General features: G+C 40.3%; 1 protein-coding gene across 3 annotated transcripts in view; it reads right to left on the bottom strand.

Moving 5' to 3' along the window:
• Positions 1–346: 346 nt before the first annotated feature.
• The window catches only part of itfg1 (integrin alpha FG-GAP repeat containing 1), a 169,208-nt gene continuing 141,604 nt past the window's right edge, over positions 347–27,950 (bottom strand). For all 3 annotated transcript variants that reach the window (XM_044102727.1, XM_044102744.1, XM_044102736.1), the window contains 4 exons: positions 20,461–20,585; positions 13,142–13,224; positions 11,115–11,232; positions 347–1,889 (listed from right to left, as the gene is read on the bottom strand). In XM_044102727.1, coding sequence (XP_043958662.1) covers positions 1,830–1,889; positions 11,115–11,232; positions 13,142–13,224; positions 20,461–20,585 — 386 coding nt within the window. In that variant the 3' untranslated portion in view covers positions 347–1,829. The remainder of the gene's footprint in view (positions 1,890–11,114; positions 11,233–13,141; positions 13,225–20,460; positions 20,586–27,950) is intronic.

Raw genomic sequence — 27,950 nt, forward strand, 5'->3', positions numbered from 1 at the left:
AGCTTCAGTTCAGCCCCACTTACTGTCGCTGCAGAGCGGGGAGGGCTGACTCTCACCACGCGTTATAGGCTGTTCACCAGGTCGGTTCCTGAAGTGTGGCGGGGAGCCCACTGGGATGCTCAGAGCCGCCTCTGGGGGTCCTCTGAAAAATTAAAGGCCGTTTAATTTCACTGATGCTGAACTCATCACACATTTAGACCGTTTTTCCTCCAGCTTCCCAGCCACCGCACAAACACGGTGTTCTTCCGCAGCGTCTTCAGGGGAGAAACGCGCAGAGGCGGTGGACGAGGCAGCGTGGTGCGGGAAGCGGTCACAATAACTTCTAAAAAAAATTATAGTCATAAGGTACACTGACACGAGAAGAAACCTTTATTCTCAGCCAACATGTAAGCTAAACACGGTTAGATGCCTGGACGTTTATTTGCAAGCAGAACTCACGATACAGAATAAGTTACAGAAAAACACACCCACGATTAATAATTAAGTAAAGAAAGTGCAAACATCGACGGCGTGTTGCTCATCAGTGGAGAATAAATAACATGGCGAGTCGGAAGGCGTGGCTCAATCAAGCTTTTGAAGCTGCAGTATGTGACTTTTACAAAAACATACATGTTTTGTTAAAATGATCATTATGTGGTGACAGAAATGTAAGACAAATAATCTGTGAAAAAGATTATTTTCACTTCTGCCTTCTCAACAGAAATACACCACCAAGGCAGAAGCAACCAATCAGAGACAGGAGGAGGGTCTTAGTGCTGTCAATCACTTTAGATACAGTAGGCTCAACACAACAGTTAGCATAGCTACCAATGACTACGGAGAAATTGTTTTTCTGTTTATCCACCAATAGCATATTGAGCAGCAAGTACATGAGGATGATTGACAGCGCTAAGCCCTCCTCCCGGCTCTGATGTTTTGTTTTTGATCAGGGGTGAAGCATTTTCATGCAAGGCCGCAAAAGTAGATCGCCGAGGAAGTGGAGGAGCACAATTTTTTCACAGATGATCTCTCTCATACAACACTGTCACAGCATGATGGCACTTTTAATAAAGATGGAAAACAAACAACATATTTTTGCAGAAGTGAAATGCTTCGGCTATAACAAGACAGAAGAATCCAGATCCAATCACAGTAATCTGGGCTTGGACCAGCAGGACCGACAGTGTTCAGACTGTTCCCTCGGTCCAGTGCAGAAGAGTTGCAGATACTTTTTTTTTTTTTTTTTTTTTACTTCTGTGATAAGCTTTGAGACAATCAACTGGGGAAAATCTGAATTTGCAGTCAGCAAAGCTTCAACTTGTACTGGTCCACTTCTATTTAGCTTCTGGTGTATCTGTTCAAATTCACAGAAAAAGCCAGAAGAGAGGGAAAAAAAAAAAACTACAAAAATGATAAGAAATGACATGGATTTCAAGTTAACATTACCCGCTTCAACACTTGACCCAACAGATGCTAACCTTTAATGAAAGTTTGACTTAAATAAAAACCATAGCAACAAGCAGATGTGGAGTTACGTGCGAACACAAATCTCTGTTGAGTCCGTCCCGAGAAGCCGCTGCTTAAACCTCCACAGTGCTCCCTGTCAGGCTGTGCTTCTAACACCGGAATGAATAAATCAAATGGAACAGAAATATTTCACATCTGACTCATTGACAAAAAGATATTTAAAAAAAAAAAAAAGAAAAGAAAAAAGAAACGCTTTAGGGCACATGAGTATCAATTTATTGGCCCCTGAAATGAGTGTGGGTCAAACTGAGCGTGTGGATGAGGAGGGAGGTCGGGAGGTCAGGGGGGAATTGGGGTCGTTGCCGTGGCGCAGCGTTGCTCCTTCACATGGCGTCAAAATGGAAACGGTGGGCTTCCTGCCTTTTCTCTCGGTCGTCTGCTTTCTGTGGGACACACAGGAAGACACGGCACAGAGAGTCAGTCTCGTTGCTGAGGTCTACCATAGCAACGTCTCATGACGTCAGAGCAACCTGAACCAGATGTGTTCTGCTGCAACTCTACCTTACAGGAAAAATAAAAAATACAGTTTGTCAACAAAAACAATGACAAACATCTACAGTAATTTAAAGTACAACCAAAATGAACCATAAACCTTCAAATCTAACCAAATTGTGATTCTATGCAATTGATAACTATGATTGCATGATTGGATTGAAATAATTTTATTTATCTTTTTGTAAAGTGTCTTGAGACGACATTTGTTGTGAATTGGTACTATGTAAATAAATTGGATTTAATATTTTATGACATAGAAACAGAACATGAACTGTCGATTCTCATTGTTCCTGTTTCATTTTAGGCTTCTTATTCTTTTTCTTTTTTTTTTTAACTCTTTCAAGTTCTGCACAAAAACGTTTGAAAAGACTGTTTGGTGTGTGCACAATCTGCAAATTCAGCACGCGTATAAACATGCTTCAATAGTAGAATTAAGGAACATTGTAACTATTTACCAAATGTAAAAGGTTGGGAGGCACTTTGGAGAAACATCAACAAACACAAAACATTTACTCAAAGTTTCATTACATTTACATTTTCTTTGTAGAACGTAAGGTAGCTGTGAACAAAATGCAGTTTAGCACCTCAACTATATGAAGTCAGAGCTGACAGGAGCAGACTGCTGCTTTGAACTGTGGTGCTGAAAAAAACAACAACCCAAAAACGAAAACAAACTGAAAAAACCCCCCAGATTCCATCATATTTGGTAAGTATTTCTATAATATTAATCTGCAGAAGGAAATCTACTGACACTTCAACGTCCAAATTGTGTTTGAATATTTATTTATGTGTCGTTTAAAGTTGCAGATGACTGCATGAGGCATCGTTGTAATGTGTTACCAGCCTGTTTTGGCAACGATGGATTTGGAAAAAATGGTTAATAGCTGAGGTTATTCTTTATATGGATGCTCTGTTTTGTACGTTGAAAATGCATAAGTACAGTATTAAAAAACAAAAAACAAAAACAAAAAAAATACGTTATTTCAAGTCAGTGGTTAGCAGTGTGCGCTACACCAACATTATGACTACTGCTGATTCTTTAATTGAAAGAAGGTGCAGGTGGTGTTGACCTCTGATCCAGAAGAACACTGTGTGTGTGTGTGTGTGTGTGTGTGTGTGTGTGTGTGTGTGTGTGTGTGTGTGTGTGTGTGTTTTGTAAAGTTTCATTTCTGACTCTTCACATCCTGGGCCGGTGTTTCTGCCCCCCCCTGCATTTTAAATGAGCTCAGGCTGTGAACAGACAGCAGTGCTTTTGGATCTTGTTTATTTGAGTTTCCTCTCCATGGTTGGCAGATAAACCTGAGACGCAGAGATGAAGTGTGTGCACAGTCAGAGGTTTTCAGAGTGTCACTGACGCCTCGCAGGGAGTTTTTTTTTTTTTTTTACTCAGGTGTAGCAGTTCGGGTTTTCAGGCACTGAGATTTCACAGGGTCCTCTTTGAATCCTCACTGACGAAATCCAACAGGAAAGCCTGTCAAATTTCACAATCTCTGTTAATAACGAAAATTATATATCTGTGTAGACTTTCACAAAGCTGGGAGGAGCAGGAGGTTCAACGGTTTTGGTTGATACTTTAAACCAAACCAGAAGATTCTGGTGGTTTTCATCACGGGGACTCACACCCCACCAGACCAGACCAGATTACTTCCTCCACTTCCTGTGGCAGTGTCAAAGGTCATCTGAACTCAAGTCAGGATGAAAGGAAGAGAGAGAGAGACAGAAAAGTAGAGAGAAAGAAAGAGAAAAAACAATGAAAGAGAGCAAAGAATGTGGGAGACAGAAATAGAAAGAGTAGAAAGAAAGAGACAAAGAAATAGAGAGAAAGAACAAATGAAAAAAAGAAAAAAGGGAAACAGAGAAAGAGAAAGCAAGAAATCAAAAATGAAAAAGAAAGAAGGAAGGAAAGAAAGAGAAACAAGGAAGAAACAAAAAGGGAAACAAAAAGAAGCAAAGAAAGAAAGGAAGACAAAAACAAAGAAAGAGAGAAAGAAACAAACCGAGATAAAGAAAGAAAAAGAGAGGAAGAAACAAAAAAGATAAAAGAAAGACAGAAATAAAGTAGAGAGAACAAAGAAAGAGAAAGAAAAAACCAAACAAAGAGAAGCAAACAGGTAAGTTGTGTCTGACTGACAGTGGTGTGGTTTCTCCTCCCTCTGGTTTGGTCGCTACGCGTCGGTCAGCGCTCTGCCTCGCCTGCTGCTCGTCCTCAGCAGCTTCCTGTCATGGAGCCCAGAGGAGCAGCTGCTGTGACTCCGTGACCTGGTCCAGGTGGTCTGGTCTGCCTTTCAGGAAGTGCAGTGCGAAAGTGAACCAGACCAGATGAAGTTGTGAAATATTTCAGCATTCCTGTCCAAGTGCACAAATTTCCCTGGACCATGGAGGTGTGAAAGCATGCGAATGATATTTCACACAGGACCTGTGGCTTGTGGAACGAACTGCTGTCAGAACTGCATTCAGATTTGATTCCTCTCAGATCGCAAAACGACGCAGCAGTACGAAAAATTATTTGCGCATTTCTAAAAAGGCAACGAAATAAAAAATAAATTGCAATTCATAATGTCTGATTATGGCAGAAAGCTAAATAACGAGAGGGCGGAGTTTTAGAAAGCTGAAGTGTTATTTTCTGCAGAGCAAACAGACACGGTCTGTGTGTTGGAACTACTGACTCATTCACTAAAAAAGAAGATGTGTGAATCCCTAATGTCACACAAAACAACATATGTAACCAGGTGACCCACAATATACAGTTCAAAGAACCTGGAACGGCATTTCATATGAGGAGATTGTTCAACGCTTTTATCCTTGTGTTTGCCGCCAAACAGCAGTTGATGATAAGTGTTGAGCATTCATCACCTGGTCACTGACACGGGCAGGAAGCAGGGATGGTTGGGTAAGATGAAGAATAAATCAGCTCACTCATAATGTCAGCAGGGGCAGGCACATGTTGGCCAAATATTTCATATAAAATAATCAATTTGAAAGAATTGTGTATGTTCAAAAACTTTACATCTATAAAAGAACAGCCTGAGGACTTCAACAGTCTGAATGGCATTTAGTAGCGGAGCTAAAGACTCGTGTCAGCTTCGTCTCCACTGCTGCAAAGAATCAAGACTGCTAATTTATTCCCAGGCAGCCTTTTTATGTCCAGAAAGAACATTTGTATCCACAAACAGCTTCCATGTAGGTGTGAGGAAATTACAAGCAGAAGCACTTAGAAATGTGTGATCATATTCTGTCATTTTGTGTTTTGGCCAGGTGGACATAATTTTAACCACTTTGTACCGTTAGCAGTTTCACCAACACGAAAGGCTCACATTTTAAAATGTGTTTTGTAAGAAACATTTTTTATTGGCGTAATATTTGAGTTTAGTTGCAGAGTACGGTGAATAAATGTCAAGAACAAACAAGATGGATGATTTCTTTGAATATCACTGCAAGTGTTTGAAGCTAGTTTATAGATATCTAACACCCTAGATTCATCTGTGTTTTCTTTTAGCATAAACACAGATTAGCTCGTTCCAGAAGATAAAGCTAACAGTGAGGCTAACACCAAAGCAAAGTACTATTGTCTTAAAGAACGTCTTTTTTTTTTTAAATCAAATGCTATTTTAAGTATATAAGTAAGTTTTTAAGTAAGTTCTGTTTGCATTGATAGATTATTTACACAGAAGGTTATGTCTACCAACAGTATTGACTTTTTCAAATTACATTTGGTTTGGTGGTTCGGTTCGGTTCTGTCTCGTTGGACAAGCTGTTAGCTTCAGCCTCCAGGGCAAACTAATTTGAATTAAAATAAAATGAATAAGCCAACAGCATCAAACACCGTAAGTAAAATATTAACTGCTTATAAATGTTAACTTTGACATAACCTCACTAAAAAAATCCAAAACTTTGACAATATGAAAGTCCACATATTAAAGACTGACAGATGAAAACAAGCTAATTAAAAGTATCTGAAAGTAAAAACAGAACGATTTAATAATAAATCATTCAGACAGTGCAATCAATATTCCAAGATCACAGATAACACATTAGAAAACAGGCATCAGCTTTGAACTATCTAAGAAAATACTTTTTAAAACATTGCTTAACATGTTGACTAATTATCAGAGAACATTGCATCCAAAAATCCAGATTCCATCTTTTCTTCAGCCTGGTGTTGAGCCCAATAGACGGACAGTGACATGTTTACTCTATTTTCTTTATCCTGTCACTTTCGGTTTGGAATAAAGCCTTCATCTCTCTTCAAAGAAAGGCCGGTCTCATATTGAATGCTGTCCTGTTCTGATGCTCAACGTTTTCAGCTGATGGACTGATTTCCTTCAGACGACCGATCCACTGGGGGCTGATGTTGCTGTAATTGACTAGCCAAGGCGCGCCACCTAATAATCATCCTGAGGCTTGAATAATTATTAGGCAGCGCTGCATTGACATGTTTCTGTCAATAGATTTTTATAGACATACTGTAGTGTTGAGTTTGTGTCTGAAAGCAGGTAGGTAGCTCCACTGGAGCATGACCGGGATTAAATGCCAGCTAATTAAATTTGACCTGTGTGAAGATCAGATTGATTAGATTCTGCTTTATGTTTTAAAAATCTAATTTCCATTCCTGTCTGGCTTTGATTTAAGAAGACATTCTAAATATCGCCACTAACGACAGAAATGCACAGAAGCTCACAGGATTTTCTGTCAAAGCCACGTCGGCTGTTTAGCCTGGACAACACATCTTTTACCTCCCCCCCCCACCTCTACCCTTGTGTTTCTGCCCTCTATCTGACTTTGTTATTAGAGGAGCAAATACCAGAGGCGGCAGTGCAAACAGACAGAAATGCTAAATGTCAATCAGCTGTCTCACCCTGACCTTACCGGACGAACCCCCACTGTAAGCGGGTTGAGAGGAGAAGAGATATGAGGGAGGGTGTTCACAGCCGGTGTAAAACAATCTGGATTCCCTGGATGGGCAGGAGGGGTGGATAGTCTCAAATGAAGCAGAGATGTAGAGTTTTTAGAAAGTCTGAACGGAACCTGTTGGTTTTAAAGTGAGAGTTCACAGTTTAAATTTAAGGAGAGTTCAGGAATCACAGCTTTTATTGACACAAGCCTCTTTTATAGATGAACCTGGGCAGTCATCAATATTTTTGTGTTGAAAAATTTTAAAAGTTGACAAAATTTGAAACTATGACTGGATAATTATATGTTATTGTAAGATATTGTTGACAATACAGTCTTGGCACCAACTGCAGCCTTACAGGGGCAGCAGTATGTGTTTTCCAGACAATCCCATTTCATAGCACAATCAAGTAACTATGTTACCTTCAGATTTAAAAAAAGTATAAATATTTATGAAATGTAACTTAAAAGAAAATTGACTTCATAATTTAACTCCTTGAAATTGGGCCTCTGTCTCTTTAAGAAGCTGCAGCTCTTTTTGAAACTCCACCTTCAGGAAGTCATCACAACCTGGCTCCTCTATTTAACAATGTTTTTTTTTTTTTACCAGCATTTCAATGAGAACTAGGTCCTATAATGAGCTCAGCAGATACTCTATTCCACCAGGTGTTTGCTAATTGCTGCGGGCTAGTCTGAAGGAGCTGAGTGGAGGAGTTTCAGGTGAGGGCTGCTCTGTGAGGTGGAAGCTCTGAAGCCTGAAACCTCCAGCTCCGAGGAGGAGCTGCGCCTCAAAGGTGGAGCTGGGTCCCAACAGGCGTTTTGCACAGCCGAATGGTTGCCACGGGAGATTAAAGGAGATTAGTGGTAGTACAGCGAGGCGGACCATCTTGTCTCACGTCTTTATCGATTAATCAGGCAATTCAGGAATAATGTTTGGAATTAACAGCTATTAGTTTAAACCTGTAAAATACGGTAAAGAAAATGTGAGCGCCGACAGGAATAAAAAAACTAAAAACGTTCAATTGTATCATAAGGAGTGGTGAGATGCAGGCTCAATAGAAATAAAACATCAATAAGGAAGATTAATAAAACATGTCTGGGGAGGTAGAAGGGTTTGATGAGTCCAGGTAAAAACCCTACACTGGCATCAAGCCCATTGAACAACACCAGGAGGTAAATGCCTGGAAAAAAAAAAATCTTATTTTGTTGCACTGAAGAATTTACATAAATTACCTTTTGATGAAAAATATTTTAGTGGGAAAAATCCCATCACGGATAAAGAAATAGTAGCTTTCAATAAAAATCACTGCAAGCCAAGCAATAGCTGCTAGACTCAATACTCTTTCAATAATAAATGAAACTGAAACATTTTCTGTCTTCTTCCTCTTCTTCTAGGAACTTAATTATTAATTCATGACTCTCTGTGACCCTGCGATACATTGGGATGAGGAACCCAGGCCCATTTCTTAGCGTCTGACCCCGAAGCTGGACAAGGAGCCGTATTTATCTTGTCAGCATGCACAGAGAGCAGAATGGTGAGGAAAGTAAGAAAAAGAAAAGATTTTTCTAAAGCTCACTGTTTCACTGTTGGAGAACTGCAGCAAAGAACGGCAACTTGGAATCGCCAAGCCCCAACAACCATTATACCAACTGGTAAATATTTAATACTGCCCCTTTAAAGCTTTGTACAGCTTGAGGTGCGGCTGTCCCATAAACGATTGTTGACAATATTAGCAACTTGATGCGATCCTTTCAGTAATTAACAGATAAGGTCAGGTCGTTTGTTCCAGGTAGGTGAACCGACTTTGCAGCTGTATTGTATCAGAATCACATTCAGTTGACTTTGATACAAACAAAACTGGTATTGTGGTCTGTTCGAAGAAGAGCAGACTGTCATCTTCACCCTGAATATTTACCAAAGGAGCAGACTGAGTCTTCCAACAAACTAATGTAACCTTTGAACTGAGTACAGACTCAAACCAACCAGACATGATGCTCTTCAGTCTCTATTTTAAACTTGAACTGATTCTCTACTGAGGAGTGCTGTAGGAGTGTTGATGCTTGTTACGCAGCGCCTCGCTTGCATGTGCAACACAGTACCACCTGCTGCTAGCTTGACTCATTTCTATATTTTCATAAGTTCTTTGCTTCGTCCCCAACTGGTAAAAATATCCTTAAAGCTGCTTAGATCCAAACTCTGTTCACATTCAGCCAAATGCAGCAGACTTGCAGCGAAGGCCTTCACCTTACAGACAGAAAAAGACACAAATGATGCAGCAACAACAAACTGCTTTTTCCCCCCCTTCTCAGGATAAGGAGATTAGGTTTTGTGGAATAAAGCTCCACCAAGCTTCCCTTATTGAAGACAAGACTAGAGGACGAAATCCTGGCAAAGAGGAAAGTTAAGAAAAAAACCCACTTGGTTCACATGTTTTACAATCAGTTGTGATTCACGAAAGAATCAAGTAGTTTTTATGTAGTCAGTAAAAGATGAGTTTCTGAAAACAAAGGACTAAAATTCAATGTTTTGACTGTTTCAAATTCATTGTTGTGCCCTGCGAAGGCAACATGCGAAAAAGTCCCAGGGAGACGTTCAGTGAGAATTTCAATCACTGCATTTTATATTCTGTTGAGAGCACAGCACTGGTAATCTGTGTAGAGACCTGATAATACATTTAGCAATTCGGGTCGAATTAAAAAGTTAATGCAGAGTGAATACTTAATGTGCCTCAATGTTTATTTAATCATCGAATGGAGTTTCTGAATTTCATCAGTCAAAACGACGATGTAAACTAAACGAGGTTCTAGAAATGGTTCAATCATTTCTTTCTCCTTTTATTGAAGTTTTTAATTTTTAAATTTATCAATCCAGCCGTCGTTTATACTGTTTATTCTTGCGGGGTTTGCGAGGGGATCCATCATTGGTTAAGAAGGAGGATACATCCTGGTCAGACCAAATGAAGTTGTTCATACTGTATAAAGTTCAGGTTGGTTAGAAACCGTCCATTTTCCCAAACGGGAGACTCTCCTCTAAATGTTCCCAATGGAAAGGTGAAGGTCTGAATAACAACAAAATTAATATTTACATTTGTATCCTTGAACAATCACAGTATCAACAGCAGAACAGAAGTTCTTGGTTTTGACACAAAATAACAAACTGGGAAAGTCAACTTCCTTTAAAGTGTCTGTCAGTAAGTTGGTGGTACTAAAGATTTTCTGAAGAACTTTTGCAAACAGCTAAAGTCAAGAGATATTAAAGCCAAAATCAATGTTATATATAAGCTTTTGACTTTTAAAGAGACATGTAACTTGTGCTGTAGCTAAACGTCATAATTTTAGTGACTTTATTGATTTTCTTTACATACTTGGTAAGTTTTTGCATTGATAACATATGTATTATTCTTTTCTATTCTTTTTAAATGTACTTCCCATATTGTTTGTACTGTGTGTGTGTGTGTGTGTGTGTGTTATTGTGTAGGGAAGCTAAAAAAATAATCAGGTTTAGGCCAGATCTTTTCTGTAAGTACTCACATCGATATTACCCTTCAATGGAGGACAATTAAAGAGCTCTTGCGTGTGTGTGTGTGTGTGGGGGGGGGTGGGCGTGTGTGTGCGTGTGTAACCATGCTCATATGGTAGATGTTCACACACATGCAGCCCACATTCTGCAGTAGCAGATGGTTCAGACAGGATGCCAGAGAGTTCCTGCTCTTCTCCGATCGGCACGCGCCAATCACAGGGTTTGAAGAAGAAAAAGGGAAACGACAAAGAAAAATCCTTTGTCACAAGGATGTGTCCTCAGCGACTGAATTGTGTGCTGCTGAGAACAACCCGCCCAGAATGAAGCACAAAACACATGAGAAAACATGCACCGACTCCCTGGAGGGCGCATTTAGGCAGTAATGAGCAGCAGATCTACCGTGCTGGAAGGACAGAAGAAGGCAATTACAGCTGAACGCCCTTCCAGGTTGTGGCCCGCAGGGATAGAAAGATGGTAGAGGAGAAGGACTGTGTGTGTGTGTGTGGGGCTCAGTGGGGAGGCCAGAGGACTACAGGACAGGCAGTGAGATCCATCTGCTGCTGGTGGTGACCAGTCTGCTCACCCAGTCTCTCTCGCTCATTCACCAATAAACGAATGGAAGTAGCAGGAAGCGGCGTTTCACCGAGAAGGTGTGAACATTTACTACGGCAGAGCACCGAGTGAGTGTTTTCTGAGTCCCGACCTTCTCTTTCCAGTGGAGGATGCCGATAATCACAAGGATGAAGACGCACACGCCGATCAGCGCGATGGCCGTCAGCAGGACGCTGTTGCTAGGAGTGAGGTACAACTTAGCGCTCCATCTAAAAAGAGAAGAACAGGAAGATGTCACACACCGCTGTGTTTGTAGCTTGTAACCATTTGCTATGGTTTAAATGTTTAGCTGTTGGATTAAAAACCGTAGCAAAATAAGATTACCACCTCCAAACTGTGAAAATGCTTCATATGATGATATGATTTACATATGGAGGCCCAAACAACAGTTTTATACAGTGTGAAGGTGAGTAAAAGTGTAATATCTATAAGCCTTTTCAGGTAAATGGAACCACAGTTTTTTTTTTTCCTAGTTGACACAAATTGTGTTTAGCATCTTTGCAATGCAACTGCTTTACGTACTTATAACCTTGGATTAGGTATTGAGAGGATAATCTAAACTAAATTGCATAGAGTATTGACACACACATGACCTTGAATGACATCTCATTCTTAATGCCAAAGCTTTAAAATGACATTGGTAAAACCTTTGCAGCGGTCCACGAGGTTTTGGGGTGTGTTGATGGGAACATTTGTCCATTTGTCTAGGGGAGCGTCGGAGAGGTGAGACAGTGATGTTGGATGAAAAGGTCAGACTCTGTTGTCTCATTTCCACTGAGTGTTTCAGCTGTTTTATAGTCCGGCATATTCAGAAGAGCGTATCCACCGCCAGCTAGACGTTGTCCAGGCGGGGCTAAACCCAAATGTTGTCAAACTAGTGTAACGCCAAATGTGACGCACTAGAATCCCTCATGCTTGTCACAAACAGAGACGTTTTTCATCTTTGCTAATCAATGGATTGTGTTGTTGTGCGACGCCAGTAGCTCCGCCCTAATCATACCGTACCTATGGATGTACAGCTGAAGGGGTCCAATAATGGCGTGGTACGAGTCGGTTGTATGATGGACAAAATAGCGTATAAAGGATTTGGTTTATTTGACTGAACACTACCGGAAGTTGAACTGATTATTCTCCAGTTCCAGTGATCTTTACGTTCACATTCCTGACATTGTTTCAGAAACGCAGAGAGCGCCATGTACCTTATGGCTGTTGGAAAAATGCATTCCCTCACATCTGGTTTTGGTTCTGTCTGCCTTTTTTTCCTCCATTGTAGCTGCATGAGGAAAAACCTTAATGTTCCCAAGTAACAAAATTTAGAGATAGCTTGAAATTTCAACTTTTTTTATTTCTGGTGTCAACAGAAAAGTAGAGCTAAGCCATACTCTAACCTATCATGCAATGGCAAAACAAACACTCCAAGATCTCAAAGGAACAAGTTAACACTGCTAATATTACACAAGTGTGATTTGGTACAGTTTATATCTATAACCAGGAGAAAGTGTTGGTATTTCGACACCACAGGCAGAACACAAACCTTTTGTGGCTGAGTTAATACGTGTCCAAAGAATAAGAGCTTTTCTTGCTGCATTGAGCTCCAGCTGTGAGCCACACAGAAGAACTATTGTTGCCGTTTTTCCTTCCCATTTTTCACAAAGGAAACAATCAAAGGACTCCTCGAAAACTTGAAATTTAGCAGGATCAGTAATATGTCGTCATTTTGAAACATTCGGCAGCTAAGTGGTTTTACACCTGGCTGTTAACGTATGGAGGGTGAGGGAAACATGTGAGTGTTTGTCAGAGACGAACTGCCATCTGGAGCTCCTCCGGGGCTTTCATAACAACATGTGAACAGCACCATAATAACACCCGCACACACGCTGCGATGCCGTGGTGTTTGCTCACCGGGCATTGTCTTCCTCTGAGAGACAACGCCGACACCGTCTGCAGCAAGCTAAAGGAGCTTGAATAAAACCGTGAATAGCATCAGTGTTTAAATGTGTCTTCGGCAGAAGTTTACAAGAGAAACGTGTGTGTGTGTGTGTGTGTGTGTGTGCGTGTGTGTGTGTGCTTTTTATGTTTCAACTGAAATGTTTTATGTCTGCGGTGAGTGTTACTGACCTGCGGGGAGTATTGTGTGGGAAGGGAATGACTATGAGCTGAGAGTTGGGAATGATGGCCGTCCACTCATGTTTCCTCGTCTCCTAAAAAGAGAGAAAGAAAGCCAATAAACATAAAGATGGCAGTCTGTCAATTGAACAAAGCCAGATTTATTTAAGATTGTTCATAATCTGAAAGCAATCAGATTTTACGGAAAGCGACTAAGGCAGCGTATCCAACGTCTCGGGAAAAACACCTTGAACTTTTGACATTTTGCTGTGCTGCAACTAGGGACTTTAGCATTGTTAACTGTGATTAATGCATTACATAGTGTGACAAAATTAATTGTATTTTTGTTGCTTTTAAATGTTTTATACATACGAAAGTCCCGAGCATTTCTGATACGCCGGTAACTCTGATGCACAAGCTACATCTGCAAACAAGGTGACCAACGACAAAGCTGGTCTTCAGAAACAATCTGATGGGACACAGGAAAAAAAAACCACTGCTGTGTTCAGATTGTGCTACAAGGAGTCAGTGAAGCTATTCAAGCCTAAAATAGCATCTCAGTGCTAAACATGTAGCAGCAGCGCAGACTGGAGCCACATTTCTCAAGAAGTTTCATGAATGATCAGGAGTTTTTGATGCAGTTGAAAGCTGAACGGTTATAACAGCATTTGAACGGATCTGATGGTTGAATAAAATACATAAAAGATTAAATACACATATGTTGAGCTCATGTGTCTATTTATTCAATAATGTAGCCGTAAAAAAAGTTTTGGAATTGAAAATGTTGCTTAATTTGTTTGTTTGATGGTTTTTGACAAAAAAATGCGATCAATTCTGTTAATTACAGAACCCCAAATTGACTCGATTAAAACATTTTAATCAGTTCCCACTACTTACTTCTTAAGGCAATGTGACGTTTTTCAGATGTTTTCTGCTCTATCGGTCTAAAATCTCAATAAAGCGCGTTGTATTTTGTGTTAGCAATGTGACACAATCTGGAAAGGTGACCTGAGATGTGAATACTTTCTCGAGACCCTGCAGCAGTGTCAACAGAAGAGTAAGCTGAGAAAAAAAACCAAAAAAAAACACGAGAGGTGAGAGACAGCAGATTGTAATTACTGGAAACACGTTAAGGCAGGAGCGAGGATTAATGTATAATTATACAGAAAATTAAAAACCTGGAGAAAAGGCTACATTTCTTATCAGAAATATGTCTTAAAGTTTAGCTTCATGTCTATCATTACCTGTCATTTACCAGGTAAGCGCACAAACAAGCCCAGCATTGTGTTCCAGCAAAGTGATGGTAGAGGCAGCTCTGTGTGGGCGAAGTTCGACTGACTGGGCCAGAAAACTTCATGACGTCTGACACAGCCGGGCAGCGCATGGTTTTATACACAGACTCATGATCTGAGATGATTCACTGGAGATTTATATTGCAGCCTCGGCATTTTATCCTTTGATAATATGTTGTTTTGTTTTTTTTTCTTCATTTCGGAAACACCAAAATTGTGTCTGAGAAGCAAAGAAAACTAAAAAGCCGGATGCGCTTCGTAAAGAGATTTCAGTAAACAGGACAACCGGATTGGTGAAGTTAAACCAAATGACCTGAAGTCCACATCGTAAAGAACGTAAAACGATCTCATCAGTTCAAACGTTAGGAGGAAATCAGAAAGAATATCTCCTTGCTTCTACGTTTTCCTGTTTTTCTTACGTTATAAACATTTTAATACAAAAATGTATGTCTGGACCAATGGGAATCAGGTCTGTTTCAAAATCTGTGACGTTTGGCTCAATATGATTCTGGACCATATTATTCTATATAATCTACAGATTCTTAAATGGTGGTGTGTTATCTTGGAAGCCCATACTTTGTATGTAAACATTAAAAAAACAGTGATGGACCTAATTTACAACGCTGATCTAAAAAGAACTAGGAACAAATAAAAAGAAATGACATTTGATCATTTGATGGAGTCTGTACTTGTCTTCACACTCCGTCAGTAACTCAGAAACCAAACTGATCACAAAGTTGGAAAAAAAGGCTGAAGTTTGAAGTGACAAATCAAAAACAGAGATCAGGATCTAAATATATATCTTTTGCTTGCAAAATACAATATTGCTTTTTCTATTTTGCAACACCAAATATTTGCTTTTTACTTGTTGGATCTAGCGGTTTTAAAAAGAAAATGTTTTTATCGCAGAGTCTATAATTTTTTTTTGGAATTTGCAATTAATTATAGAAAACTATTTTGATAAACTATGTTGATAAAATGAGCAATATTTTAATTCAAAGCCTTTTTTCTGCTAAATTATTGAACACACATATGAGCCCAACAGTGAAGACACTTGTAGTTTTGTAGATGTTATAAAACCATCAGATTGGTGCAAAGTGCTATCAAACCCATTCAAGTGGTTCAGCCGATCATTCATGGGCTCTTAATTTTTTTTTTTTACAATAAAAAAATGTTTCTATACTTTTTCAGATTATAAAATAATCCGGTCATATTACAGTCCATGTAGTATTTGAATTTTTATCTAGATTTATAACAGAAAAAACACTGAATGAAGACAGTTTATGAGCTCAGCGTTACCAGAGGCAACGGGGGCAATCACATCGCTGATCCCAAGATCATAACCGCGCTCGGAGCTGGAGGGATCTTTAACATTTCCAGTCTGGCAGGATATGGAAGTGCTGCTGCTTTTTAATTGCGATCCCCCATTCCTCAACACCAGAGCGGGAACCACGTCTTGCAGCTATTTTAAATAAGCGCGCAGCGAAGGCGCTGCTTCTTTAAACAAGAGAAAGCACACTCCTGCCGCCAGCCATCGTCGCTTAGCTCTCGGAACGCGCCAACCATTGGTGGCGACCAGTGGGGGGTGGAGGAGGGCTGGGCGACGTTGGAGGCGAGTCAGTGCTGCTGTCTGGGAGCAGATCGGATCTGGCTGCTTGGAGCAGGATAACCTTCCCAAATCTTCAGAGAGAAAGAAAGAGAAAGAGAGCGAGAGAGACAGAGAGATAAAGAGACGGTCTGGTTCAAAGCCAGGGAAAGTAGCGCTGCTACCAGAGAGAGCCGACGGAGGCAGATTCAGACATGGCGGGTGAGAGTGACAAGTAGGGGACTGATTAGTGAAGTAAACCACTTGGAGCAGCAGAGGGAATCCCCTGGGTGGAAGATAAGTAAGCAGGAGGAGAAACACTCACAGAGGAAGAGGCTAGTAACAGACAGCAGAGATCAGATGAAAAATGGAAGACATTCAAGCACCTTTCACAGACCGTCCTCCTCAGTGACACAGCAGACAGAAACTGCTGTTACAGACACACTCAATGTTATTGTTTACATCTGGAAATGTTGCACATGCGCACAAGGCTGGAGGCCAAAAAGACCATTCCTTTACTTGCCATCCACAGCCACGATGCTGCAGTAGAACAATCCAGTTAACTAAATGAAACCTGGAGATGTAGGCATTATTAATTTAACCCAGTGCGCCATAGCAACGGGAAAAATAACGCAGAAAAACAACATGAGAACAACTCAAAACCACTCGCATTATTCTTCTCTTGCCTCACTCTGAGCCGTAGAAACTGACTGACAACAGCTCCACTAGCTGACAGAGCGGACATTACTATCCTCAGACACTTCAACGTTATTCACCACCTAAAAACAAGCAGAACAGAACATTCAGTCCGTTACATAATGTTCTCATGCTTGACGTTTCCTCTGAGATGATTAATAAGTGATCGTGTGAACTGCAGCAGCAGCAGCAGCAGCAGCAGCAGCAGCAGCAGCAGCAGCAGCAGCAGCAGCTGCAGCAGCAGCGGTTTAAATTAAGCAGGTGTTTAATTTTAGCACCTTTTTCTCTGATTATCTGTCACAGAGTTGGTGTGTGGGTCGCCTTCCTTTTTTTATTTCTTCAAACTGGACAGAATCAGAATTCTGCAGCACATCTTAAGGATGTCAACGTCAAGCTAGCATAACTGACCTGATTCCCTCTCCCTTCAAACTTTTGTTTTATGGAAACTTTTCAGTGACCAGTGGAATGTGAAACCGTTGGACCTTATTATGTCGTCATCATAGTTTTGACAATTAGTAGCAAAACACTGGGTCCCTTTTTCTTTTATATTTCCTGCGTATGTTTAAGATTTTGTGCATTATTTTGACAACTTGACAGCTAAAACCAGTGGCAGCCATTGTAGGCAATCAGATGCGGGATAATAGTCACATCGCAACGTTTCTATAGGTGAGAAATTACAAAAGGCAGGGGCGGAAAGCACAGACTGGATCAAATGTTCAGAGCAAGAAAAGTTAATTCAACGGTTAAACGCTGGAATTCCAGCTTAAAATTATGGGTAAAATATTTTTTTCTTTCACGGTTAGATGGCTTTGTCATCGTTGAGTTTACGGTTCAAAGATGAAAAGGTTTTAACTTAAAGAAAACAACAACGTTTCTCCTAAAACAAACATGAAAACAATAAATAAATTGAACGTAGAAACACGTCAAATATACAAACGACCAGTTTTCACAGATTTATTTCACACCACATTAACGGCTTAAAATTGTTTTATAGTTTACGGATTTTTCCCGTCACAACTTTACTGTTTATTACTGTTAAATGTAAAGATGTTTTTACTGCCTAGATCAGAAATCAGGAACACAGATAAACAGAAAGATTAAACCTAACAAAGGCATCAAGAAGACACAGTGGAAAGGATTTAGAAACATGGTCCTCTTTACAGTGGGGCCCGGCGTTTCCTCATTAAAGATGTTGTAGATTTAATGCAGTCCCTCCACTCTCCAGACCCTCTGGCTGGTGAAAAACAGCCCACTTTGCATAATAGACTGCATCTTTAGGCATTCATTAAGACACTTTGTAGAAGGAATGTGTAAGGAGGAGGGAAAATAGGAACACGAGATGATCTAAAAATGAATCGGGATAAAAAAACAAAAAGGACTGAAAAGAGGGACAGTAAAGCCGCCTGGTTAAGCTGAGAGTTTTTGGGCGAACTACGGCTTCAGACTTTCTCGGACCGAGTCATCTGCAATTTAAATGAGCTGCTTGACGAAGACCTTGGTGCCACACGGGAGGGGTGGGGAAAAAAGGCTCTGTTGTTCCGAATATTCAGAGCGACAAGCGTACTGGGAGAGGAAACAGAGCTGGAGATGGATGCGGCGATGGGGAGGGAGCCGAGCTGAAGAGCGTCGACATTTATGGGAGTGAAGTAGAAAAATGTGGGAGATGAATCCATTTCAGCAACACAAACCTGCCGTTGTTTAGTGTGTTAGTTTTACATTAGCACATCGTCCGACTGGATGCAGGATTGCTTCAGTGGTCATTTATGCATCGTGGGCTTCCAGAGATGTTAAAGATTTGTTTTATAGGATGTGCCAACATTGACTTGTTGGCACTTCTGAGCAGAAATGCACTGATAAGTTGATTATAAACAATGTAAAGAATTAGTCTCAAAAACAGCAAAAAAAAAAAAAAAAAAAAAAAAGGTTTTAAAAATCTTAAAATTATCCATAAGGAAAATTTATGAATAATTCTGGAAACATTTCTTGTTGTAAAAACTAGAGTAATGGTGTAGAAACAAAAGGTGTGCCGACCAACACTTCTCACACCTGATATTTCAGTAGACTCGTTTTGATTAGGGAACAAACTTAAAACATTTGTTATTTTATCAGCTGGTGCGGTTTGCTTTCGCACTGTACTGGGTCAAATGACCCAAACCCTTTAAAAACCTGTTCCACTCCTCACCTGTGGTGGCGCTGAACTTAGATCTATTGAAGAAAACAACATGAAAACTTCAGGAGACGACACAGCGCACGTACTTTCGTCACAAAATGGAAACAACAGTGAAGGGTGGTGAGATTTTAGCGGTTGTATAATAAAAACTCCAAGAAGCATTTCTCCAGCTAAAATGTTTGTTTTGGTTGTATTTACCCAGAATACCCTGCGCTGTAGTCCGCTTTCTGTTTGTGGGGAGATCTCCAGCTGTAATAGTCAGGATAATAATGTCGGCACAGGGATGTACTATATTCAACCCCAACGCAAACCGCAAAGGTTTGGGGGACTGGACTTTTGAATAATTATTGCTTTTTTGTTTTAAGTTCATGAAATTAGATCATTTTGGTTTTGCTTTTTTTTTTTGAAAATACTGCAAAGTGGTGGTTTTCCCTAAAGGTTATCAAATTGCGACAATTTCATGTTTAGATCTGGAAAACGTTCCACATTTTAAAAGTCTTGTATTATCCATCTCCCACAATGTGTCTAAATATATTTCAATTCTGCAACCTTCTTTTCTTTTTAAATACAAATTAAACTCTTGACAGTAAACCTTTTAGCACCTGCAATGAGGTGTAGGCAGAGAACGTGCCTCTTCTAAAGACATGGCCGAACTCAGCTTATGACCAGTGAAAATACATCACCGGTCCTCATTAAGGAGAAGAAGTGAAGCTCAGTAATGTGAAAATGTGAGTGTTTAGGAAAATAATCCATAAAGTGATTTCAGAAATGGAAGACTGGAAAGAAATCCACACTGATTGTTGCTGCACTTTAAACTGGGTTCAGCTGTTACACACACACACCCACACACACTTAGCGTTTAAAAGATGTGGGCATGGCACCTTTCTCACGTTGTCTAATGAGCTGCTCTCATTAGCAGACATCTTGTTTGAACACATTTCTTGACAGCTGATACAAGCCATCACATCTCTGCATAAACAGCTGCAAAAGAAAATGTGAACCAAGCTTGAAATGACGGCAGAAAATTCAGACTCTTCCAACAGATTCAGCTGTTTCTGCTCTGCATAGCAGATAAATAAACAGAAAGACGTTTTGATTGTTTTTATTACTATTTTATGGAAAAATCGAACATCCAGCTCCTTGACATAAAAAAAAGCTGAGTTCGGAAACAAAACTTCTGCTCTCCGCCTGTGACTTTGAAATGCTAAACGTTTTCATGAATTATTCTATGAGCTGATATTTTCTTGGACAGCTTTCTGGCTCTGGATATCACCGTCCCGCGGCTGTTTCTCCCCTCTCACACTGAACTGAATGCAGAGACATAAAGTGGCAGAGACACGCACGGCACGCAGCGCTCAAAAGAGACGCAGGCTCTTCAGAAATAACTCAATCTGGAGTTTTAACTTCAGCTTTCATGTTACAGTGAAACTTGCACCAAGGGGTTTAAATCAGATGTTTTCTTTTTCTTTTAAAAAATCTTTACGTTTTTTTTTTTTCTTTTGCTCAACCACAGACAATCTGCTCAACTACGCAGCCTGTATTTTTCTTCCCCCCCTCCAGCCTCCACTGTGTCCTTAAACATCCTCACCGTTTCTCCAGGCTTCCTGGGAATGCCAACGAAGAGGTGGTCCAGAAAGTTGGCGCTGCGTCCGAGGCCCAGCACAGTGTAGGGCAGCTGCAGGGAGAAATGAGCCGACTGGCTCAGCTGACCAGCTGCAGGGAAACACAGAGAGAGAAGCAGGAGATGTAGATTTTTATGCGGTTTTCTTTTAGAAAGCCGTGAAGCGGCGGCTTGGATGAATTCTCCTCACAGGTGCTGCAGGCGTCTTTTGAAAGACGGTGAGTCATGCAGACTCTGCAACTGTCTGATTTTAACCTACTGGAACCACGGAGAGAAAACATTTTTTTTTCTCGTTTAATGAAATAGCGGCGCAGCTTTTTAACAGATGGAATTTGTTATTTGTGTTTCCATGGCCACCATGAATTATTAACTCGCTCTGGTCTCTAGTCTGTTTCTGAATTGTTGGAAAATGAACTAAAGCTAAATAGCAACACTCCAGCACACACACCCACACACGCACACACACACACACACTGTTTTTAAAGGAGTTTTGTAATGTTCATGCAGAGTTTAACTTAAGACTACAGCTGCCATGTTTCTGCTTTAATAATCCTCTGAACTGCATCTGGCTTCATAATGCCTAAAGCCTGTACAGTATAAACACGTGTAGAGTGAGTTAATGAGAGTGGAGTGTTTCTTTTGTTTTATTAGCTGTGGTGAGTGAATGGAAGAGCTACATCACACACACTAGTAATTCTAGAAATGTTTTGTACGGCAAACTCCACCCTAAAATAATGACCCAAGTTATTTTTCTGCCAAAAGATGATTTAGTTCCCCCCCAAAAAATTAATCACTCTTGGGAAAAAAAATTACTTAAGCCATTATTTTAGGAAAGTAACAATGTGTTACTTTATTTAATATGGTTGTTTTCAGGGGAGATCTAATGCTTGATTATTGTGAAAAAATAACCTATAAAGACCCTGTTTTTAGAAAGATACATTTTAGATTAAAAACATTTCCTTTAACAATAAAAATGTGCACGTTCATTAAGTCTGAAGTGAACATTGATTTATTAATTTTATTTAGAAACCTTAACCCTCAACCCCCCTGAGAGCCTGAAAAGGAAAACCCAAATTAAATCAGCTGCTGTCCTTAAACAATTTGGAGTACATGCAAAGGCTTGGTGTCTTTATAAAGATGACAAACTACATTTTCTACCTTCTACTTTAACTGTAAGTATTTTGTTGCTATTACGTTTGTAACACAAAAAACATTTGAACAATTTTGCTTTACCCAGATTTTTCATTTTCATTGAAAAAGTCTGCTCACATATTCTCTCCATCCAATCTATTTTCATAGAACAAACATGTTGGTTTCTAGATGTGGAAAGCTGGCTGGGAAATATCAAAAATAGTAAAAAAAACAAAACAAACCGACCCTGAAATAACTGAACGCGACGTCTCTCTTTCCTGCCACTTCTTGATGATGTGCTACTCTGTGTTGGTCCATCAAATCAAATCCCAAAAGAGGGAATAGCAGCTTGTAGCCACAATGTGAGAAAATGAGAAAAAGGTCAAGGGTTTTAAATACATCTACAAGGCAGTGTATCAATCAAACTGTTCCCCACGGAGCTGAGAGGAGCTGATCAATGTGGAAATGGATCTCATTCAACAGCAGTCATTCACACTGCTCTCTGTGCAACTTTCCTTTCTGGATGTTACGTCTTCCTCCCTTCAGATCAATCGTCATCCCAAAAGCTCCAACCCAAGTCATTCATTTTAGAAGACATTGTCCCTGATGCTCAGCAAAACGTATGTATAACCTTTGAATTTGAGAAAAGCTGCAAAATAATTTCTATAAAATAATTTTGGTAATTCTAACTAAGCTAAAACAAGAAAAGTTCGGTCTGATTTAACTTCAGACGGTGAGATCAGAAATGTGTTTGCGTCTTTTTACTCCATCCATCCATCCATCCATTTTCTGTTCACCCTTGACCCTAATGAGCTCTGGAGGGTTGCTGGTTCCTCTCCAGCTACGTTCTGGGCGAGAGGCGGGGTCACCCTGGACAGGTTGCCAGTCTGTCGCAGGACAACACAGAGACATACAGGACAAACAACCATTCACACACACACTCACACCTAGGGAGAATTTAGAGAAACCAATTAACCTGACAGTCATGTTTTTGGACTGTGGGAGGAAGCCGGAGAACCCAGAGAGAACCCACCATGCACAGGGAGAACATGCAAACTCCATGCAGAAAGACCCCGGGCCGGGAATTGAACCCAGGACCTTCTTGCTGCAAGGTGACAGCTCTACCAACTGCGCCACTGTGCAGCCTTTTTACTCTGTGTATGTAAATATCCGGTTTCAACTGGATCTCTCCCTCTCATCTCCCTCATGCACCTAAAATGCTTTCAGCTACAAAACACGACGTTGTGCAACAAAGTGAGATATAAATACCTGGAAACAAAGAACCTGAGATTCCGATCTGCTGTTTCATAATCATGTATTGATGTTAAGGGCGACTGTCTTACAGTGCAACAAACATCCTATCCAGCTGAACAATATGAAAAAAAAGAGAAAGTTTTGCTCCAAATAATCATCCTCTATTTACGTTCCACATGATTTAACATAATGAGACGGATGAGAACCAAACAAGAGATCCTGGATTCTGACGTAGAGAGGCATCATAAAAGATACAAATCAGCAGGAGACACCTGAGGCCGGCACAACACCTCTTTCCGTCCAGCCCCCACCTCCCGTTCTCTCTGTTCTCACCAGGCCTTCTGTATTTAGTTCCCTTCTTTCAGCCTGTCTTTATCTCTCCATGTTCCCCCTGCTACATCACTCCGATATGGCCTTTTGCTTTCCCCTCTTTTCATCCCTCCTCGTCGTCTCCTCTCTCTCTCGCTCCACTTCAGCTGCTGTATCTCGCCCACGCCACCCAACTCTGCCAAGTGCAGCCGACATAAATCAACCTCTATGTGGTAAACAAAGAGAGGGAAGGAGAGAAGGAAGGGTGGAAGAAGAGAAAGCCTGGAGGCAGCCAGTGATCAGAACTAATGTGGATAGACTGCGTATTGCAGACCACGGGGGAGCACAACAGATAGGTTTCTAATCTATGCTTAGCCTCGGTTTAGATGAATAAGAAAGAGAGAGGTTTCTTTCATTTTGGGTCATCTGAATGCAGACCATGCCAGTCCACCTCGGTCTTTGAAGGTCTTAGTTTTTGCCCCCGGTGCGTTACTTAAGTGGAGGCAAACCCAACCAGTGGAAAGTATGCATACATTTGTAATGCATCATTAACTATATAAAAAAAATCAGCAACATCCACAAAATTTAGTTACATGAGTAATTTAGCTCAAAAAATGAAGTCCATGTCATATATTATAGATTTATAATATATATGATATTTTCTAGTGTTTATTTTTTTAATAAGGTCTTAAGAGGACATCAGTGTCCTCTTGGACTTTTTTCAGAGTGACAGTCAAGGGGCTACGCTTCACAGCTTATTACAACCCAAAATTTGGTTTGTCAGGACTTTAATTTAAAAGAACTGCATCTACTGAAACCTCCACTTCCTGTAGAGTATCTGCACTCAGTACTTGGTCAAGGTTCCTTTTGTATGAATTATTGCGTCAGTGAGGCACGGAGATCAGCCTTTGCTTCTGCTCAGATGTAATAGAAATCTTTGATTTTTAACCACTTGTAGCCATTATTGAACAGCAAACAGACAGAAAAGGTGGTGGAGAGAAAGAGAGAGAAAGGGAAGACATGAAACCAAAACTGTGAACAACCACGTTGAGGACTACTTGCTCTGAACATGCTGCATGTTCTTTCCTGACTAAGTCACTCAGTGCCTCCCAACCCAGGCTGCTTTGGCAGTCAAGTGTCCCTGATCCCGTCTTAATTGTTGGATCTGGTGTCTCATCTTCCTCTTGACAACAGCACATAAAGACTTTCTAAAAATCAGCTCAGACCAGTTTATAGGCTAACAGTAACACCATGGTCACTGAACCAGCTTTTGGTACCTTTGTCAAAGTGGACAGGTACCGAGTGGAAGAGTAACATCAGTATCGCTGTAAAGATCATCAGCAGATGGAAGCATTAAGAACTTTCAAGTAAATAGCTGTATTGATGACCAACACCAGCCAATCACATGATTCCCAAGTCATCACTGACTCTGGACTTCAAGCAATTGGATTCTGTGCCTCTACAGCAGAATCCAATTGCTCTGAAGAGTTTGACTGGATGATGGTGATGGTAGTTGGTCCTGCAATCGATGAGTTGCCAGTTCATTCCCCACTCCATTCATCTCTTTTGTTGTGTCATTGGGCAAGACGCTTCACTCATCTTGCCTGCTTGTGGTGGTCAAAGGGTCAGGTGGCACCGGTGCATGGCAGCCCCAGGCAGCTGCGGCTACTATCCACTGTGAATGTGTGTGTGAAAGGGTGAATGTAGTGTGAAGTGCTTTGGAGTCCTCTTGACTTGATAAAGACTTAATTCAAGTGTGTCGGACAAGGGACTCTGGCCCTCTTGGACCGCACTTTGAAACCACTGGTCTACAGTCTTCTTTCACACTTTCTGGATGATTTGATTTCTGAATGAAATGAAAAATTTACTTTCATATGAAAAGAGGAGTTTGGACCACTCAGTAGCAGTCTATTCCTTTCTCTCTTTTGCCTCGGTGAGATGTTTCCGACGCTGTCACTGATTTAGGAGCAGCTTAACACAACGACTGCAGCCCATGTCTTGGATAAGACTGTGTGGTTTCTCTTGAAGCTTTAGCCGCTTTCACAAAAACACTTCGAGGTGGGATTAAAGTGCCTTTTGCCTACTCTGTTTTTTTTTTGAAAAGACAGATGCAGCACAGGGGTAGAAGTCAACCTTTCTCTGTTCCTTTCTTGCTTGCCAAGCAAGGTAGTCAGAGCTCGTCACTGGCTGCCCTGCACAGTGCTGGGTTAGCTTAGTGGGTCGACGGAGTGATGAAGTCTGTATGATCACCTAACCACAGGATTTAAAATCCAAACCCTCAGAATAATTTCTGCCAAAAGTAGAAGATTTTGAGAAACATCATTTAAACTTGAAGGATATTTCAGATTTAAATGTTGCTCGGCCAACAACAAGATTGCCACTTTGAGTTTTTATTTTTATTTTCAGTGTTTTAAACAGAATGGTGTGGGGGGAAAAGAGTGGCATTCTGCACTGCTGGCTTGTTTTTTTGATAAATGTAGCAGTGTGGGATATCAACAACTTCACTTGTGATTTATGAAGGACCAGAGACAGCTTAAAGGTGACTCGTCTTTGTGTGTTTATGATGGAAATGTTTTGTGAAAATGGCTTCTGACTCCTGCTGAAGTCCACACATTGCAAACTCCCCCCCCTTACCTCTTGAAAGGATTTCACTCTATTTATTTAAAAAGTGCTATTATTGATTTTGAATGTGCAACTTGTCCAACTGCACCTTTTACTATCACTCAACAGAGAGACCAAATTTTAGCTTTTCATTGACTGGAACACATAAGCATCAAGATAAACACAAATAACCAAATAAAATATCCATTTTATAAACAAGTTTACTTTCAAATTGAATTACTGAAGTAAGTGAACGTCCAGCGATGCCTTCATTGATTCAGATGGACTGGTATGGTGTAAGAGCTTTATTTCTGTTTGGCTAAAGGCAGCATGACAGCTCAGTAGTAATCACTGACTTTTTGAACTTTCCCCCCAAAAAGCTTTTCATTGGACATTTCTTTTTATGGCTAAACATTTCTGCTTGTTCGGTCTGTGTCTGCCTTCGCAGCTTTTCAGTGCTGCGCTGTGTTGCTGCTAAAGGGTGGCATAATTGCCTGAATTGCATATCCCCATGACAGAAACAGGAAAGTGACAGAAATATTGGCCATTTCCACAGAGAACTAGGTCCGGTTTCATAAACACTGACATGTTGAGGGCTGTACAAAAACCAGGCTTCCAACAACCAATAAAGCTGAAACCCCGGGTGCCTGACATTTATCTGTGTGGGCAACAGAACAGAGACTGATTTTTACTTTTTATTAAATGGCATCAGGCAATTTCCTAATCCTTAAAGAGCATTGGGAGAATGCTTGATGAGCAACAAAAGAGAGATTTCTTATCATCCTATTAAGTTTAGCAGTCATGACGACTAAAGAAATGAATTTATTCCCCCCCTAAAAATCTGTTTAATTTCAGCACAGCATGAGATTTAAAGTTAACTGGAGTAAAGTTTGAAAATTGTAATGAGCAACATACTAATGATAATATGTATCTAACACCAGCAGTCTGTCAAAGACGCATAAAGCATTTCAAACAGTTCTTGTTCATTTTAGGGAGGGCTGAAAAAGAGACAGCCTGTTTAAATTTGCATATTACTGCCTCTAACTCCTAAGTTTCACTCTCAGCTGTCGTCCTTCTGACACTTTCCATGAGTTTGATGCGTTTAGTTGGCTTAACTTTGTTTGACCAATCCTCTACTCTATGATCCTTCAGCTGGTGTAGTTGATAAGTGTGTGATCCTCAGCTTTTCTGCAGCGTAGCAAAGATCTGCAGAAACTAGTCTGTAAGCATGAACTCCAAACTTTTTCAACATCAGTGAAGATTGTGAAGTCTCAGGGTCAGCAGCTTTTTTTTTTTAATTCAAAGAGCCACATTTACCACTGCTACAGCAAAGAAAAATGTGTGAAAAGCAACAAAAGGCTTTGACAATTAAGGGAATTTAGCCAAATTTTATTTCTATTTTCAGATTTTAAAAACAAAAGTAAATTTTTATCTATTATGTCGGAGCAGGCCAGCTGAGCGAGTCCTTTCCAATAAATATGAAAATTGAAGAAAAGCTCATAACCCACTTAAAAACAAAACAGAGTTATAGTTTGAGGCTGAACCTCCCCATTAAATTATTTTTCAGGGTTTCTATTGTTGCTGGCCTTATGTTGTAAATATTCTATGCTGATTTAGCATAAAACACACAGTAATGTTAAAACCACCCTTTGTTATTCCATTTTTAATTGAAAATATTTCTAATATGGTTTTATAAAATGTTTAATCTGACACGACAGCAGCATCTACTGTACCTGCCAACAAAACTACTCTGAAAGACGACTTCCTGTTCTGAGTCACTATAAACCTTTTTAACAACAATCCTAACAATGTATCAGTGCAAAAAGCTAAAACAAAACTTTCACTATATTTGATGCAGTACACACCATGTTCTGGACTCATCTTCAGTAAACTGCAGGAAATATTAGAAAATATGATCTACTGTTTCAACACTATGCTGATGACACTGAGCTTTATTTCTCATATAGCCTAAGAAAGCTAATCTGCTGCTAACATTACACACTTGTCTTGTGTATGGATGTCCAGTTATGCATCTTAAACTCACCAAAACTAAAGTAATTAGAACTGGACAAAAAAATGTCAGATGTTATTTTTGAAGTCATGTTCTCACTCTAGATCAGGGGTCTCAAACTCAATTTCCCTGAATGGAGGTAGAAATCTGG

The sequence above is a fragment of the Gambusia affinis genome, linkage group LG02, assembly GCF_019740435.1.
Source record: "Gambusia affinis linkage group LG02, SWU_Gaff_1.0, whole genome shotgun sequence".
Classification (NCBI taxonomy): Eukaryota; Metazoa; Chordata; class Actinopteri; order Cyprinodontiformes; family Poeciliidae; genus Gambusia; species Gambusia affinis.